Source organism: Rhinolophus sinicus, linkage group LG04, assembly GCF_036562045.2.
Source record: "Rhinolophus sinicus isolate RSC01 linkage group LG04, ASM3656204v1, whole genome shotgun sequence".
Classification (NCBI taxonomy): Eukaryota; Metazoa; Chordata; class Mammalia; order Chiroptera; family Rhinolophidae; genus Rhinolophus; species Rhinolophus sinicus.
The window spans coordinates 156,765,941-156,792,230 of NC_133754.1; the positions used below are offsets into that span (position 1 = coordinate 156,765,941).

General features: G+C 50.1%; 2 protein-coding genes across 10 annotated transcripts in view; one reads left to right on the forward strand and one right to left on the reverse strand.

Annotated features, from left to right (window-relative positions):
• The window catches only part of DNAI1 (dynein axonemal intermediate chain 1), a 56,088-nt gene extending 44,450 nt beyond the window's left edge, over window positions 1–11,638 (forward strand). For 2 of the 9 annotated variants that reach the window (XM_019734484.2, XM_019734508.2), the window contains 7 exons: window positions 2,822–2,911; window positions 3,040–3,127; window positions 3,767–3,846; window positions 5,050–5,198; window positions 5,314–5,413; window positions 8,031–8,216; window positions 11,308–11,638. In XM_019734484.2, coding sequence (XP_019590043.2) covers window positions 2,822–2,911; window positions 3,040–3,127; window positions 3,767–3,846; window positions 5,050–5,198; window positions 5,314–5,413; window positions 8,031–8,216; window positions 11,308–11,406 — 792 coding nt within the window. In that variant the 3' untranslated portion in view covers window positions 11,407–11,638. The other 7 variants (XR_012495830.1, XR_002137602.2, XR_012495831.1 and 4 more) reach the window with 7 other exon arrangements.
• A 57-nt stretch (window positions 11,639–11,695) lies between these two features.
• ENHO (energy homeostasis associated) lies at window positions 11,696–13,897 on the reverse strand. The gene is made up of 2 exons (XM_019734606.2): window positions 13,535–13,897; window positions 11,696–12,513 (listed from the first exon to the last, which is right to left on the reverse strand). Exon 2 carries the CDS (start codon window positions 12,338–12,340, stop codon window positions 12,110–12,112), a length of 231 nt encoding a protein of 76 aa, XP_019590165.1. The 5' UTR covers window positions 12,341–12,513; window positions 13,535–13,897; the 3' UTR covers window positions 11,696–12,109.
• Window positions 13,898–26,290: the final 12,393 nt, after the last annotated feature.

Here is a 26,290-nt window from a genome sequence, read left to right on the forward strand (position 1 = left end):
ACAGGCTGAGCAGGACAGGGCAAGATGCCACGGGCTACAGAGGGCTCATGAGGGCAGTGAGGAGGGGCGCTCAGGTGTCTAGGACGGGGGGCAGGGAGTTCTTTCTAGAGGAAGCAACACCTGAGCTGAACTGTGAGGGATGAGACAGTATTAGATGAAGAAGGATACAAAGGGGTCACAGGTGCAGTGACACAGGGGCATCAAGCAGGATGCCTGCTGGGAAACAGCACATCATTTGGAGCACAGTGTGAGAGACAGGGAGAGGGAGCTGGACCTGACACAAGCACAAGCACCCAGTCGTGCGTGCGCTTCTCCAGCAAGTAGGAAGCTTCAACTTTATAGGTTGGTGTTTTCAAATGAAGTGTTCATACTAAAGCCCAGTAGGTTAAGATGACAGTGGATCAGGGTCCTACTTGTTTGAGGGTCCCTTGTTATTACTCCCCCTGTCCCCTGAGGTACTTTCCTAAGGGTCCTAAGATTCTCCCCCAGCGTAGTTCGAAAATTACTGCCCAGCTACGCGAGGGTTTGGGGCAGAGGACTGACTCAGTTGTGTTTGTGTCTTGGAGATTTCCTCCGGCAGCAGCATGAGAAATCTTGAAGCCTGAGCTAGGGCGGGAGCCGTGGAGAGAGAAATGAGAAGATAGGGTTCAGAGCTGTTAAGGCAGTACAATCAATAGAAGGAAACGACTGATTTGACATGGGAAAAGGAAAGAATTGGTCTGTGGTTTGGAGCGCCCAGTAGGGCATCCCCAGAAGTGGGAAATGCAGAAGAGGAGAAGGTTTGGCGAGAAGTTAATACAAGAAGCCAGAGGAGGTGTCCTACCAGGCAGTTGGCCGTATGAGCCTGGAGCTTGAAGGAGAGCCAGGCTGGTGAATCAGACATAAGAGACGTCAGAGTCTAGGTCCTTCTCAAAGGGACTGTGTCTCAGGGCGACCAACGAGGGTGTTTTGGATCTCAGATGCCAGGCTGGGGCAGACAGACTTTGTTCTATTGGCAGCAGGGAGCCATGGAAGGTTTTGGAGCCAGGGAGAGAGAACTGTCTTTTAAAGGGGACTGGGTTCCTGTCTCATGGCATAGCCTCCTTCCCCAGGGAGCCGGCCTGAGTAGCCCAGCCCTGTTCTGGCCCCACTGTCAGCCTCAACCAGCTACACCCTACTCCGCTGGGGGTGTGTGTGTGTGTTCTGTGTAACACTGGGGAAGGTGGCAAGAAAGATGACTGAGCAGACACTGGGGTCAAGTGGGTCTGCCCTAATCAGATAAGGCGGAAGGAGTCCGTTAAGCAGCCTCTACCTCCTTCCTACCACCTGCTTCCTGGGCATTCATCCATTTACTACCTGCACCTCCCCACACTTTATTCCTACCCTCCCACCTCCACCCCAGGAGCATGTGTGTGACTTGCACAGACTTACACATGTACACACTCACTGGCAAATGCACACAGCACCCCCTATTGGGCATCAGGCTGCAAGGTGGGGTATGAAATACAATTTGCATGCGTGCTGGTGGCCGCTCTTTGAATACTTCCCTTTGCAACTCCCTCGTGCCTCTTACAGCCTGGCCTTTGACACTCTTCCCCTCTCCCTTTAAAGGAACTGCCTTTACACAGGAAAGGACGTGGTCTCAGCATCAGGGTCAGTCTGACTTCACAGGCTCTGTGGTGTTCTAAGCCCACCAGTGTAAGCACAGAAGAGCCAGTGGTCCAGACAGGCCCAGGCAGGACTTGGCTGCCCTCCTGCAGCTCTGATCCACCAGGCCTGGGTGGTGATTGGGGAGGAGCAGCCCCTTCTTCCTCCCCCACCTCCTCGATACCCCTCAACAGCCATAGTGACAGCTGTGGTTACAGGCAGTACCACTGGGTTCCTGTCCTCTCTCACTGGGCCTCGGCATGGGGGTGGGGGCGTGGACAGTAGTCCCAGCATGGGAGGTCTGGAGGGAGCAGGAAGATGGAAAGCTCTAGACACCCAGTCCCTCCCCAGCTCTCTGGGACATGGCTTGGCCCAGCCTCCACATCTGGCAACAGAAATATGAGCCTCAAGCCTGTCATCTTCATAAGACAACAACTCTGTCTCCAAAACACTTTCCCATATGTTTGCTTCCAGCCCTGAGACGACGGGTGGGGCATGACTATTAACCTCAATTTGCAATAAAGAAAAGCACCTCTAATCTGAGATTTGGGAGATGGATTCTGGGAGCAAAAGCTAGTGGTAAAGTGAAAGGTGGGAACAGAGGCAAGACTGACTATAGAAAGGCAAGCCTGGAGGAAGAACTGGGGGAGGAGGCAAACAGGGAAAAGCTCCCTGCAGAACCGTGGCACCCCACTTCCTAGGATGGCGGTGATAATGATGACATTAGCTACCATTTACTGAACACTTGATATATGCAGTGTTCTGACCTAAGGGCAGAACATTCATTATCTCATTTATTCCTTACAACAAACCTGTGCTATTGTGGTTCCTGTTTTATAAATGAGGAAACTGGTTGATGGGCCCTGTCCTTTCCAGGCCCTGTCTGTATTAGGAGGTTGAACCCAACCCAAGGAGGAATTGGGCACCTCCACTGCCAAGCCAGTGGATTAGGGCAGCGCCCTGGCTTGGAACTGTTGCCCGAGGATGACCAGGGTGAGAGGGACGAGAGAGACAGAGATGGATGGAAGGAGGGGGGGAAGGAAGGAGGGAGGGCAAGCCACTGGGACTCTGAGAAATGGGCTCCCAGAACTTGCTTCTGAACCTCAGATGGGATCTTGAGGGAGCCCTGCTCAGCTCACAGTCCTAACTCAACACCCTAGCAGGGTCTCAGCGCTCACAGTTTGGGATGTTCCAGGTCAAGTGGCAAAAGGATGATATGGACAACAACCTTAACTTCTTCTCTGTGTCATCTGATGGCAGGATCGTGTCTTGGACACTTGTGAAGGTGCCTATTTCCCAGAAAGGGTCATACAGGGGTGGATGGGGAATGGGGGGAGCTGAATGGAAAAGGGACCCCCCCAACCCTGCTGGTCCAGACCAGTCCATGTGCCCTCCCCATCCCTGTGACTGCAGAGCGAGCTGGTTCACACAGATGTCATCAAGCTGAAGGTGGAGGGCAGCACCATGGAAGGTCTAGAGGGCCTACAGCTACACACAGTGGGTAGGAGCCCCAGCTCAGTCGCCTCCGGGCCTGGCCCCCGCACTCAGGCCCCGTGAGGGTCAGTGATGACAGTCCTCCCCAGTACTGGCACTCCGTCCTCCTCTTGTACTAGCGCCAGCCAGGACGGGAGGAAATGGGAAAGCCTGGTCTTCTCTGCCCAGCCCTTGGCTGTCTGCGGGCCCTCCCTGTTTATGCAGGTCCCATCCCTGTTTGCAGACCCTGTTCCTGTTTATGCAGATCAGGTGCTGTTATGTAGATCAAACCCTGTTTATGCAGATCGGGCCCTGTTTACCCAGATCCTGTCCCTGTTTACTCAATTCCTACCCTGTTTATGCAGACTATATTCCTGTTTGCACAGACCACGTCCCTGTTTGTAGACCCCGTCCCTGTTTACTCCGACCCTGTTTAACTCAATCCTGCCTTGTTTACCCAGGCCCCATTCCAAAGAAGCCCCGGCCCTTTGCAGAGTCCCAACTGCCTGGGACAAGCAGCAGGCCAGAGGGCTGGTTTCTGTTTGCCTGGCTGGCCCCAGCCCTCACAGGGGCTGGGCTCACGCTGTCCCAGGGGCCTGCTGTGGAGGGGAGGTGCGGGAAGCCTCCTGCCCAGAACCCAGCTAAGGCTGCTCCTTCTTCTCCCAAGGCTGTGGTACTGCCTTTGACTTCCACAAAGAGATCGACTACATGTTCCTAGTGGGCACAGAGGAGGGAAAAATCTACAAGGTGAGGCAGCGCGGCCGCTGTGCCAGCTCCTTATGGGGCGGCTTAGACCTGAGTACCCTGCAAGCCTGTTGTTCTCAGCAAACCTTATTCTGACAGATCTTAGTGCTCATCAGTTGTAGAAGGCTTCTTAGTGCAAGAGAATGTATTTCTTGAGCTGATTGAGTAGCAGGAAGAGGGGCTGACTGCAAGAAAGGGGACGAAGAATCTAGAGGGTGGCTTTAGCCCAGCCCAGCATCTTTCCTTCTGGGTGCTCCCTCCCTTCTTAGTGGTGGAGGGGGTAGATGTGGGAGTGGAGGTTGGGAGAGTTGGAACCTTCTGGGAAGATTTCCTGGAGTAGATCTGAACTTGAGCTACACTTTGAAGGTTAGGAAACAGGACAATTTATTTCTGAATATCTGGTGCATGCCATCGGCAAGATAGAACTTTATGGCGTTTCTGCAAGGTCTCTGTGTTAGTGGGTGAACACCTTGATCTTCTCCATCCATCCAGAAATAGCTCTATTGAAAGCTTTTCTTAGGAATGTTAATTACAGGCACCCTCCCTGGAGCCCCTGAGGCCCAGCCAGAGCTGGTCTGAATGCAAAGAGGTCCCCACCCCCTCTTCAACACTCCCAATGGTGGCCCAGGAGAGGGTCACCAAGAGTCACACTTCTCTTGGTGTTAGGGGGGCAGGGGCATGCTGGTCAGGGCAAAAAACTAAATGGGAAAATTGTGAGATTGTAATTTGCTCCTGACTCTGCACCTGCTCTTACCTGGGTAAAGTGGGAGGTTTATCACTGTTGCTAGGATTCTGTCTGTGGGCTGCAGGTGGGCCCAGGGCTCTGTCTGTCCACAGGCCTTGGCCTGGACATAGTCTAGGCCACACCTCACCCAGGACCCCCAGACCTACTGTGCCTTGGCTCAGAGAGAAAAGGCCTTTTCCGCCTGGCTTGGAATCCCCTGGGCAGACTATAGCACCTTCCCTGACCCTCCAGGAAGTCTCCCCTGCCCAGCCCAAACTGCAGCCTCTTAAACCTCTCCTTTCTCTCTGGGTGTGTTGTGGGTGAGAAGAGCTGCCAGCAGCTTGGCCCCAGCTCAGCTGTGACAGTGATGAGGGTTAGGACAGAAGAGGAGTCTCAGGTTCTGATCCTCCAGGGCCCCCACGGAAGTGGTGGCTGAGGACCTGTGTCACTCCTGACCCCATCCCTCCCCACCCCCACCCCAGTGCTCTAAATCCTACTCCAGCCAATTCCTCGACACCTATGATGCCCACAACATGGCAGTGGATGCTGTGTCCTGGAACCCATACCACACCAAGGTCTTCATGTCCTGCAGCTCCGACTGGACAGTGAAGATCTGGGACCACACCATCAAGTGAGGGGCCTGCCCCTGGCCCTGCCCTCCCTCAGGCCCCCCCATGGGCTGGAGCCTGTGGGCACTGGTACTGTCAGCCCTGTGTCATGAACTTTCCACCCCTCCACCACTGCAGGACCCCAATGTTCATCTATGACCTAAATTCAGCCGTGGGTGATGTGGCCTGGGCACCATACTCTTCTACTGTGTTTGCAGCAGTCACCACCGACGGGAAGGTGAGTGCCTCCTTCCTGACCGTGCTGAGCCACTACCGGAGCTAGAATGAGGTATTTCAAGGTGTCCCTCATGGAGAGCCCACTGTGTGCCCAGGTCAGGTGGGGGAAGATGGGATATAAGGACTGTGTATTTTCAGGGGCCAGGCCACTCAGGGACCTGTCAATAGAGCAACTGTTCATCCCATGAGGCCTCACGGATGCCTTTTGGGGGCTGTTCATCTTGAAAGAGAGAGCACCCTGGGAGATGAGACACTACCGAGGAGCAGTTACCTTCTCTGAGACCCCTGAGGTGGGAGCTACAGGGTGGCCGGCACCAGCTTGACGTAAGGAAAAACTCAGGAGTCAGACTTTATCTGCGATTGAAATAGTGTCTAAAACGTGGTGAAGTCCTCATCCCTGAACATGTGCAAGTTGAGTCTGAGAAGAGGAAATGGGAGGGGTCTGTTCAACACTGAGAATTGGTGAAAGCTCAGCAAAACACATTTTGTAAGACAATTCTTAGGTGCGAACCCATTTTCCTTATGGACTATGATATAAACAGAGAAGCACCTACCCAAGTAAAGAATATAGTGATTAAAGAATCACGCTAAAGTTCGTCGTCTATTTGCTGAACAGATGTTTACTCAGGGCCACCTATGGCACCCAGCCCCAAGCCGGGGCCTGGTAATTCAGGTCCCTGCTCTCACGGAGCTTATCTCCTACTGAAGGGAAAGAGACAAAAAGCAACAACACAATTCCTGTAGTGTTAGTGCTAGACAGAGATTAAAAGAGGATGATGCGTGCACACAACTCTTTGTAGCAGCCTTATTCCTAATGGCCAAGAAGTGATACAGCCCAAGTGCCCAGCAACTGATGAATGGATAAACTGTAGTCTCTCCAAAAGGATTATTATTCAGCAATAACAAGGAATGAAGGACTGATATATGCCACAACGTGGATGAACTTTGAAAACATGCTTAGTGTAAGAATCCGATCACAAAAGACCACACATTATGTGATTCTATTTATATTTTTCTAAATGGGCAAATCTTTAGAGACAGAAAGTAGATTTGTGGTTGCCTAGGACCAAGTGCGTTGGGAGAACATGGGGAATGACTGCTAATAGGTACAAGGGTTCTTTTGGGGATGATGAAAATGGTCTAAAATTGGTTGTGGTGATGGTTGCATAACTGAAGATACTGAAAACCGAGAATTGTATACCTTAGTGAATTATATCTCAATAAAGCTGTTGTATTTAACAAGAAAGAGAATGATGTAAAAGAGAAGGCCTGGGTGGCCTCTTAGATAGAGTGGTCAGGAACAGCTTCCTTGAAGAGGTGACATTCAAGCTGAGAACTGAATGACAATCACAAGAAAGAGCCAGCCATGTGAAGATGGGGGAGGGGTGAGTATTCCACACACAGGAACAGCTAGTGCCGCCCTGAGGTGAGAATGAGCTTGAGGGGGTTAAGGAACAGGTAGGCAAGTGTGGCTGGGGTCTAGTAAGCAAAGGGTCTGGGAGCATGAAAATAGAGAATCTAGAGTTAGAAACTGGATTTTATGTATAGTGCCGAGGGAGCCTATTGGAGGATTTTAGATTTTTAAAAGGTAAGTCTGGCTGCTGCGTGGAGAATAGATTATAGAAGGGCAAGAGTGGAAGCAGGCAAACCAGTTAGGATACTGCCACAGTTGTCCAGGCAAGAGTTGCTAATGGTTTGCACTTAGGGTGTGGTAAAAATAAGAGCAAACATTGGTTGCACACTTATATGACAAGCGCTATCTGAATACCTGTCATGCAGAGTGTCATGCAGGGTCTCTGGCCCCGCTCCCCACATAAGAACGCAGGACCTGGTGAGGCTAAAAGGAACACCCACGGAGCTACAGATGGGGGAGTCATATCACTATATTCTCGCTGGCGGCTGGGTTGGAGATACAGGAAGCAGGAGCCGCACTGTCCGCAATCCGTCGTCCACTTGTCTCTGCCAACCAACCTCACTTGCTAACTGCAATCTGCCTCTCTGAAATTCGCAACCCATAATCCGCGCTTGCTAGCTTAGCCACAGCAGTTATATTAGTGGCCAATGCTGACCGATAACAGCTGATGGCCAACTAGTCACAGCTGTTGACCATCTACTACCTGAGCCAGCACCTTTCCACATGAGGCCGAACCTGGAAACTGCTCTCTGGGACTCTGTCCCCACAATACCTTACATATATTAATTGGTATAAACCCTGGCTATGCTACTTACTAGCAAGTTAGCCTTAAGAGCCTCTATCTTCTCATCTATAAAATGGAGATAATAATGGAACCTACCTTGTAGAGTGCTGTGAGGATTATAATTAGGTGAAACAACCGTGTAACATGCTTGCCCAGTCTAGTACATAGTACGTGCTCAATAAATGGTGCTGCTATTACTGTTAATTCTGCATAGACTTAAATTTTCTCCTAAACTTTTTATTTTCATTTCCTCAACCACAGGAAAAACAAGAAGAGACACAAATTCCCTTTCCCACTGCCTCCAGATCTAGAGTGCTCGGCTTCTGTCCTGTTTCCCCAGAAAGCCCAGGGCTGGTTCCTCTGAGGTGAGGGACAAGGTCCTCATTAACCCTGAGTGTGCTAACACCCGCCTCTCCACAGACCCATGTATTTGACTTGTCCATCAACAAGTACGAGGCCATCTGCAACCAGCCCGTAGTGGCCAAAAAGAAGAACAAGATCACCCACGTGCAGTTCAATCCCATCCACCCCATCATCATCGTGGGCGACGACCGTGGGCATGTCATCTGCCTCAAACTCTCACCCAACTTGCGAAAGATGCCAAAGGTACACTTGAGGAATTTGGACCGCTGCAAGAAATCTTCTCTAGGGTGCTGGGGGATGGGAGAAAGAGAAGAGCCAGAGGGTGGACCCCAGGTTTGTGGCTTGGGAGACCCTGAGAAAGGGTGGTGTCATAGCCCAAATGAGGAGCATAGGAGAAGCAGGTTTGTGGGGAGACAATGAAATCAGAATGGACATGCTGACTCTGAGTTACCTGTGGAAGCCAAGGTGGAACTAGCCGGTCGCAGGTAACTATATGGGTCTGAAGCCCGGGGGAAGCACGTGGGCACCATTGGCTTGGTGTACACCAGGTCACCCAGGCAGAGGGCTTGAGGCTCCGTCACTGCTTCACTGGTTAGGCTTACATAGGGCTCCAATGGTCCCTGAGCTGGGAGCTACGGGTCCACACAAGGAAGAAGGAAATGATCCGTGAGGAGGGTAAGTAGGTCACATCCAGGTGGTCCTCCTTTTGAACTCAGGTTCCTTTCTGGGATCTTGAATGATCTGGAGACCCTGCCCAGAGCCCAAGAGCCCCAAATACAGGTCACAGAGTGAAGCCCAGAGCCATGACCTCCAAGTCTAGATCCAGAGTCCCGATTCAGACTTAACCCAGACCTTAAGAGTCCAGAGCCCAAGAGCCCAACTTAAAACTCAGGAGCACAGGAGCCCAGAGCCCAGCCCTGCCCACTTGGGTGCTAAGAGAGGAAATGGAATTTGCTTTCTGCCTAATCCTGGGCCAGGATCAGACAGGGCCAGGACTGGGCCAAATTGCCCTGATGACTGTACCTCATAGTTGCAATCTGAGGCATTTACTGCAGTTTGAGGCAAGAGCAAGGGCCTATCCCTTTCAACTACTGATACCTGCCCCTTTGCACCCCTACCAAAGCAGGGGCCACTGCACCATCCCCCTGGTGTGGGCCTGATCTATTCCCTCCCATGGCCAGGGAGGCAGGGGCTGGAAGTTTGGCCAGGCCTGTAATTGTAGCCAGCTGGAGGGGGGGGGGGGCGGGTTGGACTTGGCTATAAATATTCAGAAGGCTGCTAAGCGCCTGCAGCTGTGGTCCAGAGGCTGCTGTGGGCTGGGGCTGGGGGTGGGGTGGGGTGGGGTGCAGTGGTCGGGTGTGGTCTGAAGCTCTTTGCTGAGCCCAGCTAGTTGGCCTTAAGGAGGGGGAAGGAGGCAGCACAATTTGTGGAACAGATAAAATCTGCTCTTAATTTAGTGAGGAGAGAGACCCAGGCTTGAGCTGGCACAGCTGGACAGCCCTGTGGGAGGGATGATGGTCACCCCCTGGGGTAAAGGTACAGCCATCAATCACGTTGTGAGGGTGGTAGATCTGGGCTGGGGCCTGCCCTGCCCACTCTGACCCAGGGAAACAGGGTCTCCCATAGTCAGTGCCAACTCTCAGCAAGGGTCAATCATGGCTGGGAGAGCTGGGCTCTGTGTATCTGGTGACCTATGTCTCTGAAGACCTGAGGACATGGGTACCTTGGAACCAGAAGACCTGAGCAGGTGACAGCTGGGAACTGATACTTGGATAGATTAGAGGTTCCTGTGAAATTGCCATCTGACCCTATCACCAGCCAAGTGATTGGTGCAAATGAAGTCTCCTGAGCTTCCCTCCTGGCCCTTCTCCTGGGGCGGCAGCCTCCCTGCGCTTCCTAAGAGGACTTGGTCACACAGGTCCAACTGCCCACCCAGGAAGCATCCCATGATTAGTGTTAGAGCCCAGCTTGTCAAAGATCCAGGACTGTCCTTTCCTAACTACTGTCTAGATGGGAAACAGAAGCTCAGAAAGGCAAGGGACTTGCCTAAAGCCATATAGGGGGTTAATGACAAAGCTGGAACTAAAAGCCAGGTCCCCTACCTCCCAGGGGATGGGGTGAGGCCAAGAAGAGAACATGAGCTTAATTGGGGAGGGAGAGTGGGGAGAAGAAAAGATATCTTTGTCCTCTGCTTTAAGAGTATAGAGGTGAGCTGAGTAATGGCAAAGACACTGGGCCCCAAGAGGAGGGGAGACAGATTTGGGAACAGGTGCAAGGATCACACCAGGAGGAAATCTGAGCTCCACATGGTGTCAGCAGCCAAGTTGGGGCCAGGAAGGGGGCGACTGGCCCTGCACTCTCTCCCACATCGCAGCCCAGGCCAGATCCAGGCTGGCCTCTCCACAGGCAAGGCTGGGGCAGGTGCCAGTGAGCAGTGGGCACAGGTGGCTGAGAGGGCCGGGGTTCGGGAGCAGAGGGAAGGCAGGAAATGGCAGTTGCCCCAGCCTAGCCCACACCCCACTTCCTGGAGAGAAGGGAGATGGGACTGGTGCTAGTCTGCCAAGGATCTCTCAGGGCCTGTGAATGACACACACCCCAGTGCCCAACTCTTTCTCAGGGCCCAGCTTACCTAAAGCATTAGAGTGGAACCCCCTGTAGGAGGGGGTGAGGGGTCATAAACTCAGATCTGCTCTTCTGAGGGGCTGTCCCAGCCAAGGACATCTACAATCACATGGGATAGCTCATCTGCCCTCGAGTCTCCCAACATCCTCTCCCACCCTGAGTATGTCTGACACAGCAGGCCTGGCCCCAAATGTCACCCTGCTCCTAACCTGGCCTGAAAATATTAGGTTAGAGTACTAGGTGAGGGCACCTATGGCTTTGCCAATACCCCTCTCCCTCTGCAAACACACAACCCTTAGCTCATTAGAACTCAGTCAGGGACCTTCCCATGGGAAGGGTGGTCCCAACAGTCAGAGGACCCACCTCTCCCCAGGGCTACAGCTCCCTCTGGCTTGAAAGGCTAGTTCCTCCAAGGGTGAGTAGGTGGATACCTTCCTCCACTCCTCCCAGCATCAAGACCCTATGTCAATCTAAGGTTCAGAGCCAGAGCTGGATGCTTCTTGCAAGCCTCAGCTGGACCCTTCTGTCACCTAACCTGATTTGGGGAAGGATACATGTGGGGGTGGGAGGAGGCAGAGATCTAGAATCTAATGGGCAGGGGAGGGCGGGCCGGGCACAGCTGGCGTTGGCTGGGCAGAGTAGTGCTGGGACCCAGGCAGAGGTGGCCCATTCCTCACCATTTTCCCCCCACGTGTACTTCCCTTCTCTCCAGGAGAAGAAGGGACAGGAAGTACAGAAGGGTCCAGCTGTGGAGATCGCAAAATTGGACAAACTACTGAACCTGGTGAGGGAAGTGAAACCCAAGATCTGAAGGCCTGGCCTCAGTCCTGTCCCATTTCTTAACCCAGTACTTGTAGCCCCTGAACCTGGTACTCACGCCTAGCCTTAGCACCTAGTATGTGACCCCTCTCCTGATCAGGTCCCAACACCTGCCCTTATCACTCTTCTTCAGCCCTGGTCCCAGCACCTTGTCCCAGCACTTGGCCCTCAACCACCATTACCCACTCCTACTTTGCACAAATAAACCTGTGTCTGGAAGTCCACCTCCACCTTTAATTTTGCTACCGCAGTGCCCTCAGAAAGAAGAAAAAATCTCAGGATAGAGCCATAGTTCAGTTTATTATCCAGCAAACAGTGGGAGGACCAGAGGAGGGGCCCAGGCTGGACACCCTCCCATTATTGCCATGGATTCCAGTTTGCTTCCCCAACCGAGGGCCTACAGGCACTCAGCCTAGGGGAGGGTGGACCCAGCCTCTGGCCCTTGGGATAGAGCAGAGTCCAGATGGCCCTGGCCCTAGCACCAACACACAAACCCCCACCCCAGGCCTGTCAATCTAGGGCCACCAGAGCCCCTTTTGGAGCCAGGCTGGCTAGAATGTGGTCTGCTAGGTTCAGCTCCAGACAGGCTGGACTCTTGAGTTCCGGACTCCAGGCTGGCTGGACACTGAGATCCTGATTCCAGGCTCTGGGTGGAGTGGACTTAGGTCCCAGACTTCACACTAGGCCAGGGGACTTCAGGGCTGCAGCAGGTAGCTGCCTTCATGGCTGGGTTTCTGGGGTGGGGGTGCCTTCTCAGGACAGGGGCCAGGGCTGGAGTTGGGACTGGATTCGGAGAGCGAGTCGATGTCGGCAGAGCGGGAATGGCAGGCCCAGCAGAGAATGACCCAGAGCAGCAGCAGCAAGAAGCCTACAAGGCCATTGCAGACGATGGCGATAAGAGCCCCCTGGGAGATGGCTGCCCCCATGACGGGCAGCACCCTCAGACCAGCACAGACAGCAGGGTTGACAGCGAGGCTGTCTCAATGGCAAGGCCCATGCCGAGGTGGGACTCTGATATAGCTGGCCTTCCAAGGAGGCTGTCCTGTCCACACACTCAATGATTCCTGGGCAATGGAGATATCCACCTGTAGTCCTGAGCCTGTGGGGAAGGAGGGTACAGAGTAAAAGAAAGGGTGAAGTGAAGGGATGGGGTGAGGCCTAGGGGGAGAGGAGTAGAGGAGAGCCCCTCCCACATCTCTGGCCTCCCTAGCAGAGGACTTGGGGTCCCAACAGGCCCAAATACTCCACAGAGCCAATATTCCCATACTCAGGCCTGGCTCTGGGTACCTGGAGTGGGCTATAGACACATAGCCATAGTGGGGAAGCTGAAGCAGGCAGCCTGTATCTCATTCTCCTTAGCACAGGTGGGCATGGCGTAGCCCTGCCCACCGAGCTCCAGCCCTCAAAAGCACTGTGAGGGGGTAGGACCAAGCTAGCCCAAGGCCTCGGAGGATGGGGATTGTGACCAGCTTCATTCAGTGTGGCCTGGACACCACCCCCCTCTCAGGACTCCAGCCAGCCAGCCAGCCCAGGAGACCTCCAGAGGCGCCAGCTCACACAGAGGGAACTTTGTGGAAGCCCTGGCAGGCATGTGTGAGTCTGTGTATCCAAGGCTATGTACGTACCTACGTGAGCCTCCCTCTGTGGGACTATCTCTCCAGGTCAGGTGTGTCTGTTTGTCTCTTATTCTGTCTCTCCATTCGCTTTCTTGGACGTGTGCCTCTGCCTCTGTATCCCCACCTCTATGTTTGTGTAGCTGTCTCTGTGTGTGTCCCCATCTCTGAGTGTCTGAGTATCTTTTGTGTGTCTCTCTCTACCAGTCTGTCTCTTTGTATATCTCTGTATCAGTCTCTGTGTCTTACTCCCTGTCTGTGTGTGTATGGGTCTGTAGTGTTTCTCCCTCTGTCTTTCTTCATGGCTGTGTGTCCCTCTGTCCCCGTGGACGTCTCTCGCGCCCCTTCTCCGTGGGGTCTCTGTCGTTCTCTGCGTCTCTTTTGTGTGTCTCTTTGTGTCTGTCTTGCTGCCCGGCGACTGTACCTCTGTGTGGGTCTGTCTCTTTATCATCGTCTCTGGGTCTCTGGTTCCCAGTCCCCGTGCCTGTGGGGGTAGGGCCCCCTTACCTGAGTTGAGCCCGGTGCGCGCCCGCGGGAGGGTGCCGGCAGTGGGATGCTGGGCGCCGACAGAGGCTCGGGAGCCTGCGGGCAGGGGCGACGTCCCCTCCCCCCGACCCTCCCCCCGGCCGCGCAGCCTTTGCCGGCCGCTCCCGCCGCGGCGCGACCGGGGCGGCCTCTGCCGCTGGCGGTCTGCGGCGAGCCGGCACCTCCTCCCCCTGGGGCGGTGCCTCCTCCGCGGTCCCGACCGCTCGTTCGCTCGCTCGGCGCCGCTCGGCCAGCGGCAGCGGCGGCCGGGGCGTAGGCTCGGCTGCGTTCGGCTGGGCTCGGCTGGGCTCGGCCGGGCTCGGCCAGGCTCGGTGAGCAGCAAAAACAGCGAAGAACCCCGCCTCCTGGGAGACCGGCAGCCGGCGGTGTGTGAGGGGCGGAGCCATGCCTACGCCGCTGCCGTCATTCAATTGGCTGACCGCTCCAAGCTCCCGTGCCATTGGTCGTACGCTGGGTTGCGGATTGGACCGCCCCTTGTGCAGGAGGAGGGGGCGGGGGCTGGAGCGGGAGGAGGTCTGAAGGGGGTATTCGGTCTTAATCCTTCCACAAGGAGAAGAGGGCGGGAGGGAGGCCCCCTACTTGTAGGGATTTCTCACACCTTCCACACCTGGAAGATCTGCACACCCAACATCTGAGAAAAGCCAAAGCCTCTGTACCCCCATATCCGAGGAGGCCACCCCTCCATATCTGGGAGAGGTCTCTGTCCCTGTCATCCGGAAGAAGCCTCTGCGTCCCCACATCTGGGAAGAGATGGAACCTTCTTGTCTTGAAAGCCCCTTATACTCCCTCACTTTCACTCCCACCTGGGTGTTGACTCTGCATCCCCACTACAGAGGATCTATAGTTGGCTCCACATTCCCTGGCCCCAGGAGGTGTGAGCAGCTCTGCCAACACAAGTTCTTTGGAAACATTTACTGAGTTCCCACCCAATATTGGTCTAGGTCTGTGCTTTGCTCTGCTGTGAGGTAGCCTGGAGCAAAGAAGAATGTCCTGAGGGGTGGCTCAGCCCTGACTGGAATAGGACCAGGCATGACCCTACATTCTAGAAGCTCCTGACTCTCTCCATCCTAAAAGCTCTCCTAAGAGGAAGATCAGCTTGGTCAGGTAGACCTTCCTACCCTACCTCACATGCCAGTGATTCCTCCATGTTCTGAACTGGACCCTCTTCTTGCCCCATTCTACATGTTCTCCATGGAGGAGCACATCCCTGCAGTTACACCATGAAGACAATGCTCCCAAATCCAGCCTTAACTTATCTGCAGAATTCCAGATACTGATCCAAGTGCCTACCAGAATCAGGGTGGCTTTGATTCCTGGTTCTGCCACTTACCTAACTTTGTGACTTTGGGCAAGTCATTAACCTCTCTTAGCCTCAGCTTCCTCATCTGTAAAATGGTTATAGTAATAGCTACCTCTTAGTGTTGTAATTCACTTATACCAGACCAACCACATCTCAGCAAATGCCAACTGACACAACCCCAAGGACCACTTGGCTAAGGGATCCCTTCCCCCAGTGCCATGAAATTCATATGAGGTCCCTGTAAATCCAAATGGTATCTTGAAAATGAGAAAGGAGCGGGTAAAACAAACTGAAAGAATCATCCAAACCTACTGAGTTACTTAGAGACTGTCTAAAATAAACTTTTGAACCCTACCGAGTGTACCAGAGTGGATTAATTTTAGTTGCCCCTGCCTGTGTTACCCAGCAGGGTGGGGGCATTGTGAACAAGATCAAATCAGTTCTAGGAAACAGACGACTTATATCATTGCACATCTGAGTATAATGTGAATGAATTTGTGACCCAGCTGCAGGAATTCAAATTTTATCCTGAAAACAGTGGGGAGCCACTGAAGAATTTTGAGCAGAGGAGTAATGTGTTCATATCCAGAAATTAGAAGGATTATTTAGGCAGCTAGGTGGAAGGACGGATTGAAGGCATTTGAGAGCGAAGGCACTGAGTGACGACAAGCCTCTGAAATGGTGTAGAGGAGTAAGAGAGGAGAGAACAGGACAGAGCATTGAGGATATTACAACTGGCAAGACTTAGAGACCTAGACCTATAGGATATGGGGGTAAGAGGAAAAGAAAATCTGGGATAACTCCCAGGTTAGTGACTAGGGATATTGGGATGCAATTTACTGAGATAGGGAACACATGAGAAGGAGTGAGCTTCAGCAAGGGCCTGGGACAAGGCGGAAGATGAGTTCAGTTTTAGATATGTTGAATTTGAGGTACCAGTTGAACACCCAAGTTAAGATATCCAATTGACAGTTGGATAAACAGGTCTGGGGTTCAGGAGAGAGGTCCAGGCTGAAGATAATATTTTGTGAGTTAACAGCAAAGGGTAGTAGTCAAACCACAAAAGTGGATGAGCTCTCCCAGGAAGAGTAAGAACTGGTTTAAGCAAAAAGATACATTTATAATCAGATACTTAAACCTAAAAACGGATTCCTCAGGATCAACTGGAACTAATAGACTCAAAAGCCATTATGTTTTCTCTCCACTTGACATCTCTATTACTTTCTGCCTGTCTCCATTTCCCTCCCTTGCCTCCACCTCCAGTCCTTGTAATCCCTACCCCCGAGCCCCCCCCCCCACACACACACACACTGATTTCCAATGCTCTTCTGGTCTGCATGGTGAAAAACTTGACTTCAAACAATCCCAAAGTTTAAATCTTATTGTCTAGGTATCCAACCACGCACTGGCTCCTTTTTCAGGTTGCAGTTTGCAAATTCCTCAGGAAGTAATCTGATTGGCTCAGCTTAATTAGATGTTTAACTCGGGACCAATCAGCTGTGGCCAAGGGATGGATGAGGATCAAATGACCCCCGTGGACATTGGTAGGGGGGAGAGAGTTTCCAGGAGAAGAGAGATCCTGAAAAAGCAGAATGACAGGTGTTCACTGTAGTCCACCCTTTTTGCCCAACACATATGTTTTCCTATATATATGATTCCAGAAATACCCTCACCTACATAATCCAACCATTCCACAAATATATACCAGTAAGTTCACCTTCTCTCCAATGGAGGGCAGCTCAGTGACACATCTAGCTACTGCTTCTGGAGGTCATCTCATAGGACCACTGTTCTTCAAATATAGATTCTCTGGGTAATGTCCCTTTATGCTCTGCTCAGGTTGCTATAAGTTGTGAACGTGGCTTCTAATAATTCCATTACTTTTGTTTAAACTGCCTTTGAACTACCTTTAAGTCACTCCCCTTCCCCCCAAAAAGTACCCCAAACCTCCTAATATTTAGAGATGGAAGAAATAGAGAATAAAATGGAGTAAAAAGAAAGTACTGTACAATGGTCATTAATTCCAAGCATCATCTATATGTTTTTGGCCAGAATAACGATGAAAATGATTGAACCAGTAGATCTCATGGCATCTGTCTGTTGGCATACTTCTTTGGCTAGTGAGTTCCTTTGGCAGTCAATCTGGCTGCCGCAAGGTTTTGCACAGATCCCTTATCCAGTGTTCTCAGAGGATTTCTTTGTGGGGCACTATACTGATTAGTACTATACTTCCTGGTGGTGTCTTAGGGATTGTACAGGGATTGAGCAATCACAGATCTCTGCATTTATGAGGATTGGATGTGGTTTTATTTCTCCTCCCAGATGATACAGTTCTTTTGAAACCATAATGAGCTGTCTATCAGTTTCATCTGGGGGAGAATTCCTTTTGCTAATAACATATTTCATTGATCTTAAAACACATTTTTTTCCCCTAGTTTAAACAACTCTGAAATCAGAACATGTCTTTCAATTAATGGCATATAATAGTTTTTAGCCTCATTTTTCTTAGTAGTTCATAAAATAACTTGCCTTTTATAATTGATGGAACATGAGATTTATTAAATGTAGTAATTTTATTAGTCAGACTTCCTTTTCACAAATAATAGAATCCACTCTGGATAATTGAAGCATAAAAGGGATTTGTTAAAATATGTTGTTTAGCTCAGAATTGTTAGGAGAGCTGGGGAAATGGACTTGAGCCTAAGTTTCTAGGAACAACACCCAAACCATACCACACAACCTGATGAGGGAACCACACCACTGCCATTCCAAATAACAAGCACCAAGAGTTCAATTTGGCTGCCAACTTTACAAGCTCTATGGCATTTCTGTGGTAGGCACTCAGTATTGTGACCACTAGGAAACCACTGCTGTTACCAATACCACTCCCAGGAGCTGGACACGTGTAGCACTACCAACAATTGAAGCCCTACGTCCTTCCTATGTCAGTCAGGATTAAGTAGGTAACACAGCAGGTGCAAACAACCCCAGATTTTACTGGCTTAAAATAAAGATGTATTTCTTGTTCATGTTATAGTTCCAGCATGAGTGTAGAGAGAAAGGGGAGTCTTGCTCACTGTGGTCATTCAGCGATCTAGGCTGTCAGAGACTCCGCCATCTGATGATGATGCCATCTTCTTGCTATGCACCTTCATAGTTTGCTGTGGCAGAAGAGAGTGAGGAAAAACATATACTGGCTTCTGCTCACATCGCATTGATCAGTAATTTCATGGCCACACCTAACATCAAGGGACATGGGAAATGCAATTCTGGTGCTCAGAAGGATAGGAGAACCAGAAATATTGGTGAACTTTGGTGATATTTACCTCACTCATATTCTTCACTTCCAAATCTAAGTCTTACATGGGGGAAAGAGCATGCCTGTAAATGAGCTGCAAGGGATGCTGGGAATTTTCATTCTGACTTCTGTACTGAGGAGGCTGGATTTTAAAATGAGAATTTTCCCATATAGAAAACTGTTTAAAAGGGAAGGACAACCTTGAATACAACATATTTCTAGTACCATAATCAATACTATAATTTTGTAGAACCATGCTCTCTCTGAATCTCCAGGTTTGCTAAGAAGATACAGGGCCTGCCCAAGCTCTGGAAGGAGTGATTTCTGTTTTTGAGCACTATGTCTGGAGACTCTTTCAATCCCTCTGCCTATGACTGCTGGCTTCATAGGAAATCATTGGCTGGGGTGACAGGGCTGGAAGCTTTTCTTCAACCTGCCCTGGAATGATGCCCTTGCCTCACCCACATTCCAGTCAACTCACTTTACTACGAGAGGCACCATCACATGTGTCTAGCAGCCTAGGGACATCCAAATGGGTGGTCTGCAAGCAGTTAAGGGATAACAGAGTAAGTATTTAACTTGGATAAGGAAATGTGTTTCAGTCTTGACCTCAGACTGCTAGGAGCCAGATCATTATGAGCCTTGCCAAAGTGCAGAAGCTGAGTTGTTGGCTGTTCTCTAATGTTGATGACCTGATTAGGAAGTGGAAGGCGATCAGGATGGAGATACACAGGAAGTCAGAAGAATTGGGACGCCCTGCTTGTTGTCCCCACTCTGCCTCCACTCTCTCCTTTTTTTCACTCCAGACAAGCTCCCTATGCTTTTCCAGTCCACCTAATAATAAACCCAGTTTCTGACAGTTCTTAACTTTACAGCTTAAATCCAGGTACCGAACAAGATGTTGGCTCATTCCCTTTAAGTTCCAGTTCCGGCTTATCCTTCTCAGTCCCAGTTCCAAAATTCCTAGGGACTTACTCTAATCAGTCTGGCTTTGATCAGATGCTATTCCCTGCACCAATGATCTGTTTTGGTTGGAGGGGTGAGGGGGAAGGGGAGGCGGTCATAAGATGGTGTCTCCCATAGTAACCATATGAGTGAAAGGTAGTTCCCACCAGAAGGAAAGGCCATCCAAACAAAACATAAAGGAGTGCACCATACTAATCTTTATGGATGCAGGGGAAAACATAAATCTGCAAGGTACATAAGGAAGGAGCTCAGAGGGGTAGAAGGAAAAGCAGGAGGGAAGCCAAGAAAGGACAGAGGTTCAGGGAGGGAGGGGTCAGAAATCCAGTTTTCAAAGAGAGGTGCAGTCGTTTATATAAAAGGGACCATTGGAGTTAAAAACAAGGAGATTGTTGATTATCTTGGCAAGAAGTAGTTCCAGTGGACAGTGGGGATGGGGTATGTGGTAGACACCCGATTTTAGTGGTTTCAAGAGTGAGTAAGAAGTAGATGCAATATAGATGATTCTTTCAAGAGGATTGACTATAAAAATTAGGAGGAAGGAGAATAGATATGGAAGGATGTGGAATCAGAAGATTTTTTCATTTCTAAAAATGTCTTACGTGATCATGCTTAAGTACTGGTGTGAAGAAACCAGGAGAAAGACTGTAATTGATAGCTCTTTTTATTATTACTGTCCATCTCCCTGGGCTGTGCAGATCCAGGCAGGCAGGAAAAGGGACAGAAGCTAAGGGCCTGGCAGAAGGTGTCAACCATTTTCAGCTTTTTCCCAGGCCACACTGCAAAATAGGGCAGAGAGAGGAGGTGCCTGGCCTCTGCATTGGGTGACCCAGGGCCCTGGGATTGTACCGTGGTCTGTACCTATACAGAAAGGACTTGTGTGAAGAACAAAGTGTCCCAAGGCTGGAGCCAGTCCTCAGCAGGTGGGGGCGGGGTGGACACAAAGCAGCTACACTCAGGCACAGGCAAACTTGCCATGTGCTCTGATTTTTCCATCTCAAAACCACGGCTATCACTGCCCCAGACCCACCTACTCACTCATCCCTGCCAAGCGAGCCCCTCCTTTCTCAGCTCCACTTCCTCACCTCCCATCACTCCGAGCTGTCTTGTTTTCCCCGTCCCTGAAGCTGGCTCACCCAGGTCACTTTCACCTCCTTGCCCACAACAGCCAACGGATACTTCTTATCTTTGTTGACTTCTTGGCAGCATTGAGGTTATTGATCCCTTTTTGAACCTATTTCTTTCCTTGTTTTCCATGAAGCCATTCTCTCTGGGAACATTTATTTCTCCTAAAACAACAACTATCGTTTATTAAGTGCCTAGAATCTGTCAGAACTTTACGTCATCATAGATATTTCTCACTTACATGCAAGACAGGTCCATGGAACACATAAAGGAATCCGGGCTGAAGGCAATCAAGGCATTTTTCTAAGGCCCCCATGATAGAGTCTGGATTAAAACCCAAATTTGCTGCATTGCCCTTAACTCCAGCAAGCTGTCTGTTGGCCTTGCCTCTCTGGTCCCTCCTTAGCTTCAGTGGCGGCTGTGCTCTCTGCACTCACCCTCTTCTCTCCTCTCCTTAAGTGATCTTCTCCCCTGCATTGTGGCTGCAGTGCCCATTTTTGTGCTGACAATGCTTTAATACCAACCCAGACCTCATTTCCAAGTCCCAGAGTGGTATTTGCCGCTGCTGTTGCTACTATGGTTATTAGACTAGCTAAGATTTATGAAGTATTTACAACGTGGCAGGCACGGTGCTAATTTCGTTATATATACCATTTCATGAAATCCTTACAGCGACCCTGTGAGGTAGGTACTGTCTTCCCATTTTCCACTTAAGGAAGCTGAACCTCAGATGAATCAACTTGTCCAAGGTCAGCAGGAGTCCAGGTTGGTCTGACCTCAGAATCCATTCTTTTAACTACTAACCATATGCCTTCTACCAAGAGGCCCCCCCCCAGCCTTACATTTGACATGTCTGCCTCTGAGATCGTTTGCCCCTTATTTGCTATGTGACCATAAGCAAGTGATTGAAGGTCTGAGCCATGGTTGTTATCAGCTTCCGCAAAGCCTGTTCTCCTCCGTGCTAACTAGTTCAATACACAGTCCTACCATCTCAACAGGGGTTGTACAAGAGTCTTCTTTCTCCCTCCCCTCCCCACCCCACGTTTATCAAGACTTGGTGACTATGTGCTCTAAAAAGCACCGTTCTCACTGCTCGGGCCCTAGACCTTCTCCTACTTGCTCTCAAACCTCCTGTATTGTTTGTTCAAAGCACCTCACTCAGGCCTGCTCATGCTTTCAGCCACCAAGTGTTCCCCGTTCTCCCCTCCTTACCCTCCTCTGCACGGGCCCCCAGAACAGTCTCCCAAACACAAGTATGACCGGGTGTCCCAGCTCCCAGTGCCCCCTGACTCTCAACAGAAACCCCTGAACCTCAGCCTGGCTCTCAAAGCCCAGACTGCCTGTCCCACCTCCTCTGCTGCCCCAGCTCCCACAGGCCCACCACTTCCCTGCCCTCCTTCCTCTGCTCCTCCCCCCACAGTTAGGGGGTATCTTCTGCCTCTCCACAGTGCCCCCCACAACTGGTGTGTTTTTCTGGTGACACTGAGCCCAGGGGTGGGTGTGCTTAGGTGTGCAAAATTGATGTTTCTCTATTTTATAAAAACTAAATATATGGTTGCACAACAGTGTGAATATACTTAATACCATAGAACTGAAGGGTTCAGATAGTAAAACAAAACAAAATTAAACTAAATGTAACTCCTCTTCCAGGTCCCAGCTCCTGGAGCCAGTAGGAAGGTCATGTTGGGGGTCCCTTCTTACCCCATCCTCCCTACCCGTGCAGAGGTCCTGTGTGTTTTATTCTGTGATTCACGTGATGTCTGCTGAGATGCCCAGATTGGGAGCGCAATGGCCAGGATCCTCTCTTCTCCAGCCCATCCTGTCCCACGCCTAGGGCATCGTTAGGGAGTGTCTGAGGGCCCCACTTGTCCATGCAAACATATACCTCTTGTTCATTTGGGGGAACTCTCTGAATTGCTTTGCCCCCTCTCTCCTCTCTGTAGCATAATCCCTTCAAGAAGCTTAGGCTTTCAGAAGGCCAGAGTCAGTAAGATATCTGTGGCTGACTCAGTTGTCTCAGACTTGGACCTGAGAGCCTCACCCCGAGAAGAAAGCCCCCGCCTTCTGCTTGAAACAGGAAACAGAAGATTGTGGCTGGAACAAAACTCAGTTGACATCTCAGGAAGTTATCCCGGCACACTAACTCCTGCCTCAGGCAGTCAAATCTCTTGGGGGCAGAAATCAAAATGTATCCTTCCCTGCATATAGAGACACACACATACACATAAGCCACAAAGCAGAGACACACATACATACAAGCAAAGACCCATGTATACAGAAACAATAAGCCTACCCACAGACACAGCATGTGCATGAAAACACATCCATACAGAGAAACACGTGTCTGACACTCAATATACACATATCACATATCCAGGAAAATACAAATAGCGGGCTCCACAGGTCTCCATAATACACACACACATGCAAAGGTAAACCTACCGACAGATTCACACAACAGCTGTCAGCAAATGTGTTTTGAACCAATGACTGAAAAAAGAAGTCAGAAATAAAGACACAGATCAGTTTTCTAGAGATTGAGAGTGTGTGTGTACGTGGACACTGGTGGGAGAGAGAGCTAGGCCGACATAGGGAAGGGAGAGATCCTGGCACCAAGGAAAGAGAGTAATGGTTATTTATAGAGGCCAACTACTCACCTAGCCCTCATTTATTCATCTGTTCATTAAATAGTCACCAAGCTAGGTCCTCTGCTGGGCTAGGTAGGCAGAGAGGGCTGGGCCCCACCCCGTCCTCACATATGCACAGCCAGTGAGGAAGAGAGACCTGTCCATGAGCACCTGTAACAAGAGTGGTGAGTGCTGTGATGGCAGATGCGCAGCCCACCTGTGGGCAGTAGTGGAATGTAGGCCATGTCAGGGAAACCTGAATTAATATTGAACAAGCAGGAGTTGGGATGAAAAAGATGAATGGGGAAGTCAACTTAGGCCAAAGGAATAGCTTGTAGGAAGGTGTAAATACTGTTTTAACAAATTACCATACAGTTAGTGGCTTCAAACGGCACAAATTTATTCTCTTACAGTCTGAAGGTCTGAAATCAGTTTCACTGGGCTGAAGTCAAGGTGTAGGCATGGCTGGTTCTTTCTGGAGGCTCTGAGAGGAGTCAGTTTCCTTGTCTTTTCAGCCTCTAGTGGCTGCCTGTATTGCTTGGCTTGTGGACCCTTCCTCCATCTTCTAATCTCTGCTTCCATCATCCTATCACCTCCTCCTACGTCTTTTCTATTAGGATGGTTGTGATTGTATCAGGACCACCTGATAATCCAGGATAATCTTCCCATATCAAGAGCCTTAATTTAATCATAGATGCAAAATTCCTTTGCCATGTAAATTAACTTTCACAGATTCTGGGAATTAGGATGCTGATATGTTTGGGCCATTATTAAGCCTACCACAGGGGGATGGCATATTATCTCACAATTTTCAAAATGTCATCTAATGTATCTCATTATCCTCAGATTGAAGATGAGGAATCTGAGACTCCTGGAGGTTAAATGATTTGCCTTAAGCCAAAAGAAATGGATGGATGGATAGGAGATAGATGATAGACAGACAGATAGATAGATAGATAGATAGATAGATAGATAGATAGATAGATAGATATAGATAAACAGTCTTCATTATCTTTGTCGAATGTTACCTTTGAGAAATCTGAGATCAAACTGAATTTCCCCCCTGTATGTGACTTGCTTTTTATACCTAGGTTCTTAAAATATTATTTTATCCTCAAAGTTTGGTAACTAAATCAGTGTGTCTTAATGTCAGTTGTTCTGTATCAATTTTTCTGGTATACAGTGTGCACTTTCAATCTGATTATTCAGTTCTTCCTGCATTTCAGGGAAAGCTTTTCTGTATTTCATACCTTAGTATCTTTTTCTGTTCCATTTTTGGAACCTCTACTTTAGGGCTGCCAGCAGTTACGCTGATGGTAGCTTGTCTTTGTCCTGTCTATTAACTTCACTCTAACTGCTTTAATATCTTTATCTTTGCCTATCACATGTATTCTTAATATCTCAAACCTTTCCTATACAACATTACCTTGATTTTCAGCCATACCTGTCCTGTGTTTTGCTATTTCTAGTTTACTTATTACATCTGTAATGGTATTGTTTTGGTCCTTTATTATTTTTCCTTAGTTCTATCATCTCCCTTTTTATCTCATCCTGTTGTTTTATCATCTTGTCTTTGAGTTCTTGTTCTAGTGATTTCATACAATTATTAAGGACTTCTATAACAGGAAGAACTTTCCAGGAATCTGGAACGTGTTTTCTTCTAGATTGGGTTCCTCATCTATGTTTTGTATTCTCTTCCTTGTTCCTTTCCTTTTCCTCCCTTCTTCCCTTCTGTCCTTTCTTCCCACTTTCCCTCTTTCCTGTGTCTGTGGTCTGTATGCCTAAAGGCCATGCCATTTACTTTCCACTTACAACTATCTACCATGGGTCACTTTAGCAGACCTCTCCCTGTTGTAGAGTGTAGGTCCTTGAGCCCCTTCTCATATTGTCTGAACCAGTTTCATCGGTCGTTGGGAGCTATGGTTTGAAAGCTGGTTATTGCTTTCAAACATACCCACCCCATTTCTATGGCCTGAGGGTGGTTTGGCTGGGGCTGCCTCCTGACACTGATGGGCCTGAGTGCTCTCTCTCCTCTGAAGCCTTGTTAGCTATCTTGTTCCAGCTGTGTGGTGGGGCACATCCCATCCTGTGAGCTATGGCTTGTCCCCCCAACCTCAGCCCCATGCCTTGGAAGATGCCAAGCCATGGCAGCTCTTCTTGCCTCTCCTGGGGTCTCATGGCAGACCGTAGGGGCTTCTACTTAGAAAGGGTTTTTTACAGACTTTTCCTAAGGCTACTTATTCAACAGTCCACTTCCCTCAGATTATAAGATATTAGTGAGAACTCTTGGTGTTTTGTTGACTCACCTTTTCTTAGTGCTACTTTTGGGCACAGGATGAGGAGACATACCACTCACTCATTGCACCAGAATCTTCTGTTACTTTCCTTGGCTATCACATTTTAACGTTTAGGAAAAGAATTTCCTTGTTTGGTTGGACTTGAATTTGAAGCAGCGTATTTGTTTTGGCCTTTGTTCATTTTGTTAGTTGGGGGTAGGATGTGGGAAAGAGTGAGTCTGTGCGGGCTTCACTTTGCCACCCTCACCCAGAGATGCTCAGCCTTGCCTTGTCCATACCTCTCCCTTCAGACCCCATCATCTGGCAAAATCTTAGCAGCCCCCAGCCCTTTCAAGTCCCTGAGGTAAGACAGGAGCCCACAGGACTAGGTCTTAGCACATAGTGGGTGTTTAGTCCGTGGAAAAGAGGGAACGAACAAAGGAAGTGTTTCATGGAGGCAGTAGCAGAGGAACCTCAAATGCTTCACAGGAGAGCATCCAGGCAGGGCACAGCATGAACCAAGGCACGGGAGTAGGAGTCATAGGAACACTGAGAGCGAAACAGGGCAGGGCGGAGACGGTGGTGTCCAGCTGGAGGAGTGCCAGGGGAAGGGAGCAGGAGGAGAGAGCTGGAGAGGAGGGTAGGCAGGGCCTAAGCATGCAGACTGGCCTGGGGGATGCCCCTGGGTGTGATCAAAACACTTAGCTCTTGTATTTGGACTCTCAGGGAATACTACGGTGGGCAGGGGCAGGGGCAGCTAGGGAAGCTGGATTCCTGTCTCTTCTCCCCATCTCAGCCCCTCCCAGGAAACCTTCACTGGCTGCTTCACTCCCTCTATCTCCCTGTCCTGGTGCCCCAAGATGCTCCTGCTCTCTTCCCTATCGCCACAGGTAAGGTCTCGGCCATAGCCACACTTGGCACACCCTCCATCACAAGCTAAACACTCACACACCGCAGATGTCATTTAGTCACTCAAAAACATAATTGCATGGTTGTATACCATCACCACAAACTTGCACGTGACAGCACAGTGACACACGCTATTGCAGGCACACTTTGCACAGTTTGGCACCTTCTCCGGGGCCTTTGCCTCTGATTCTCCTGAGAGCTTGCCCTGCCCCCTGGTGG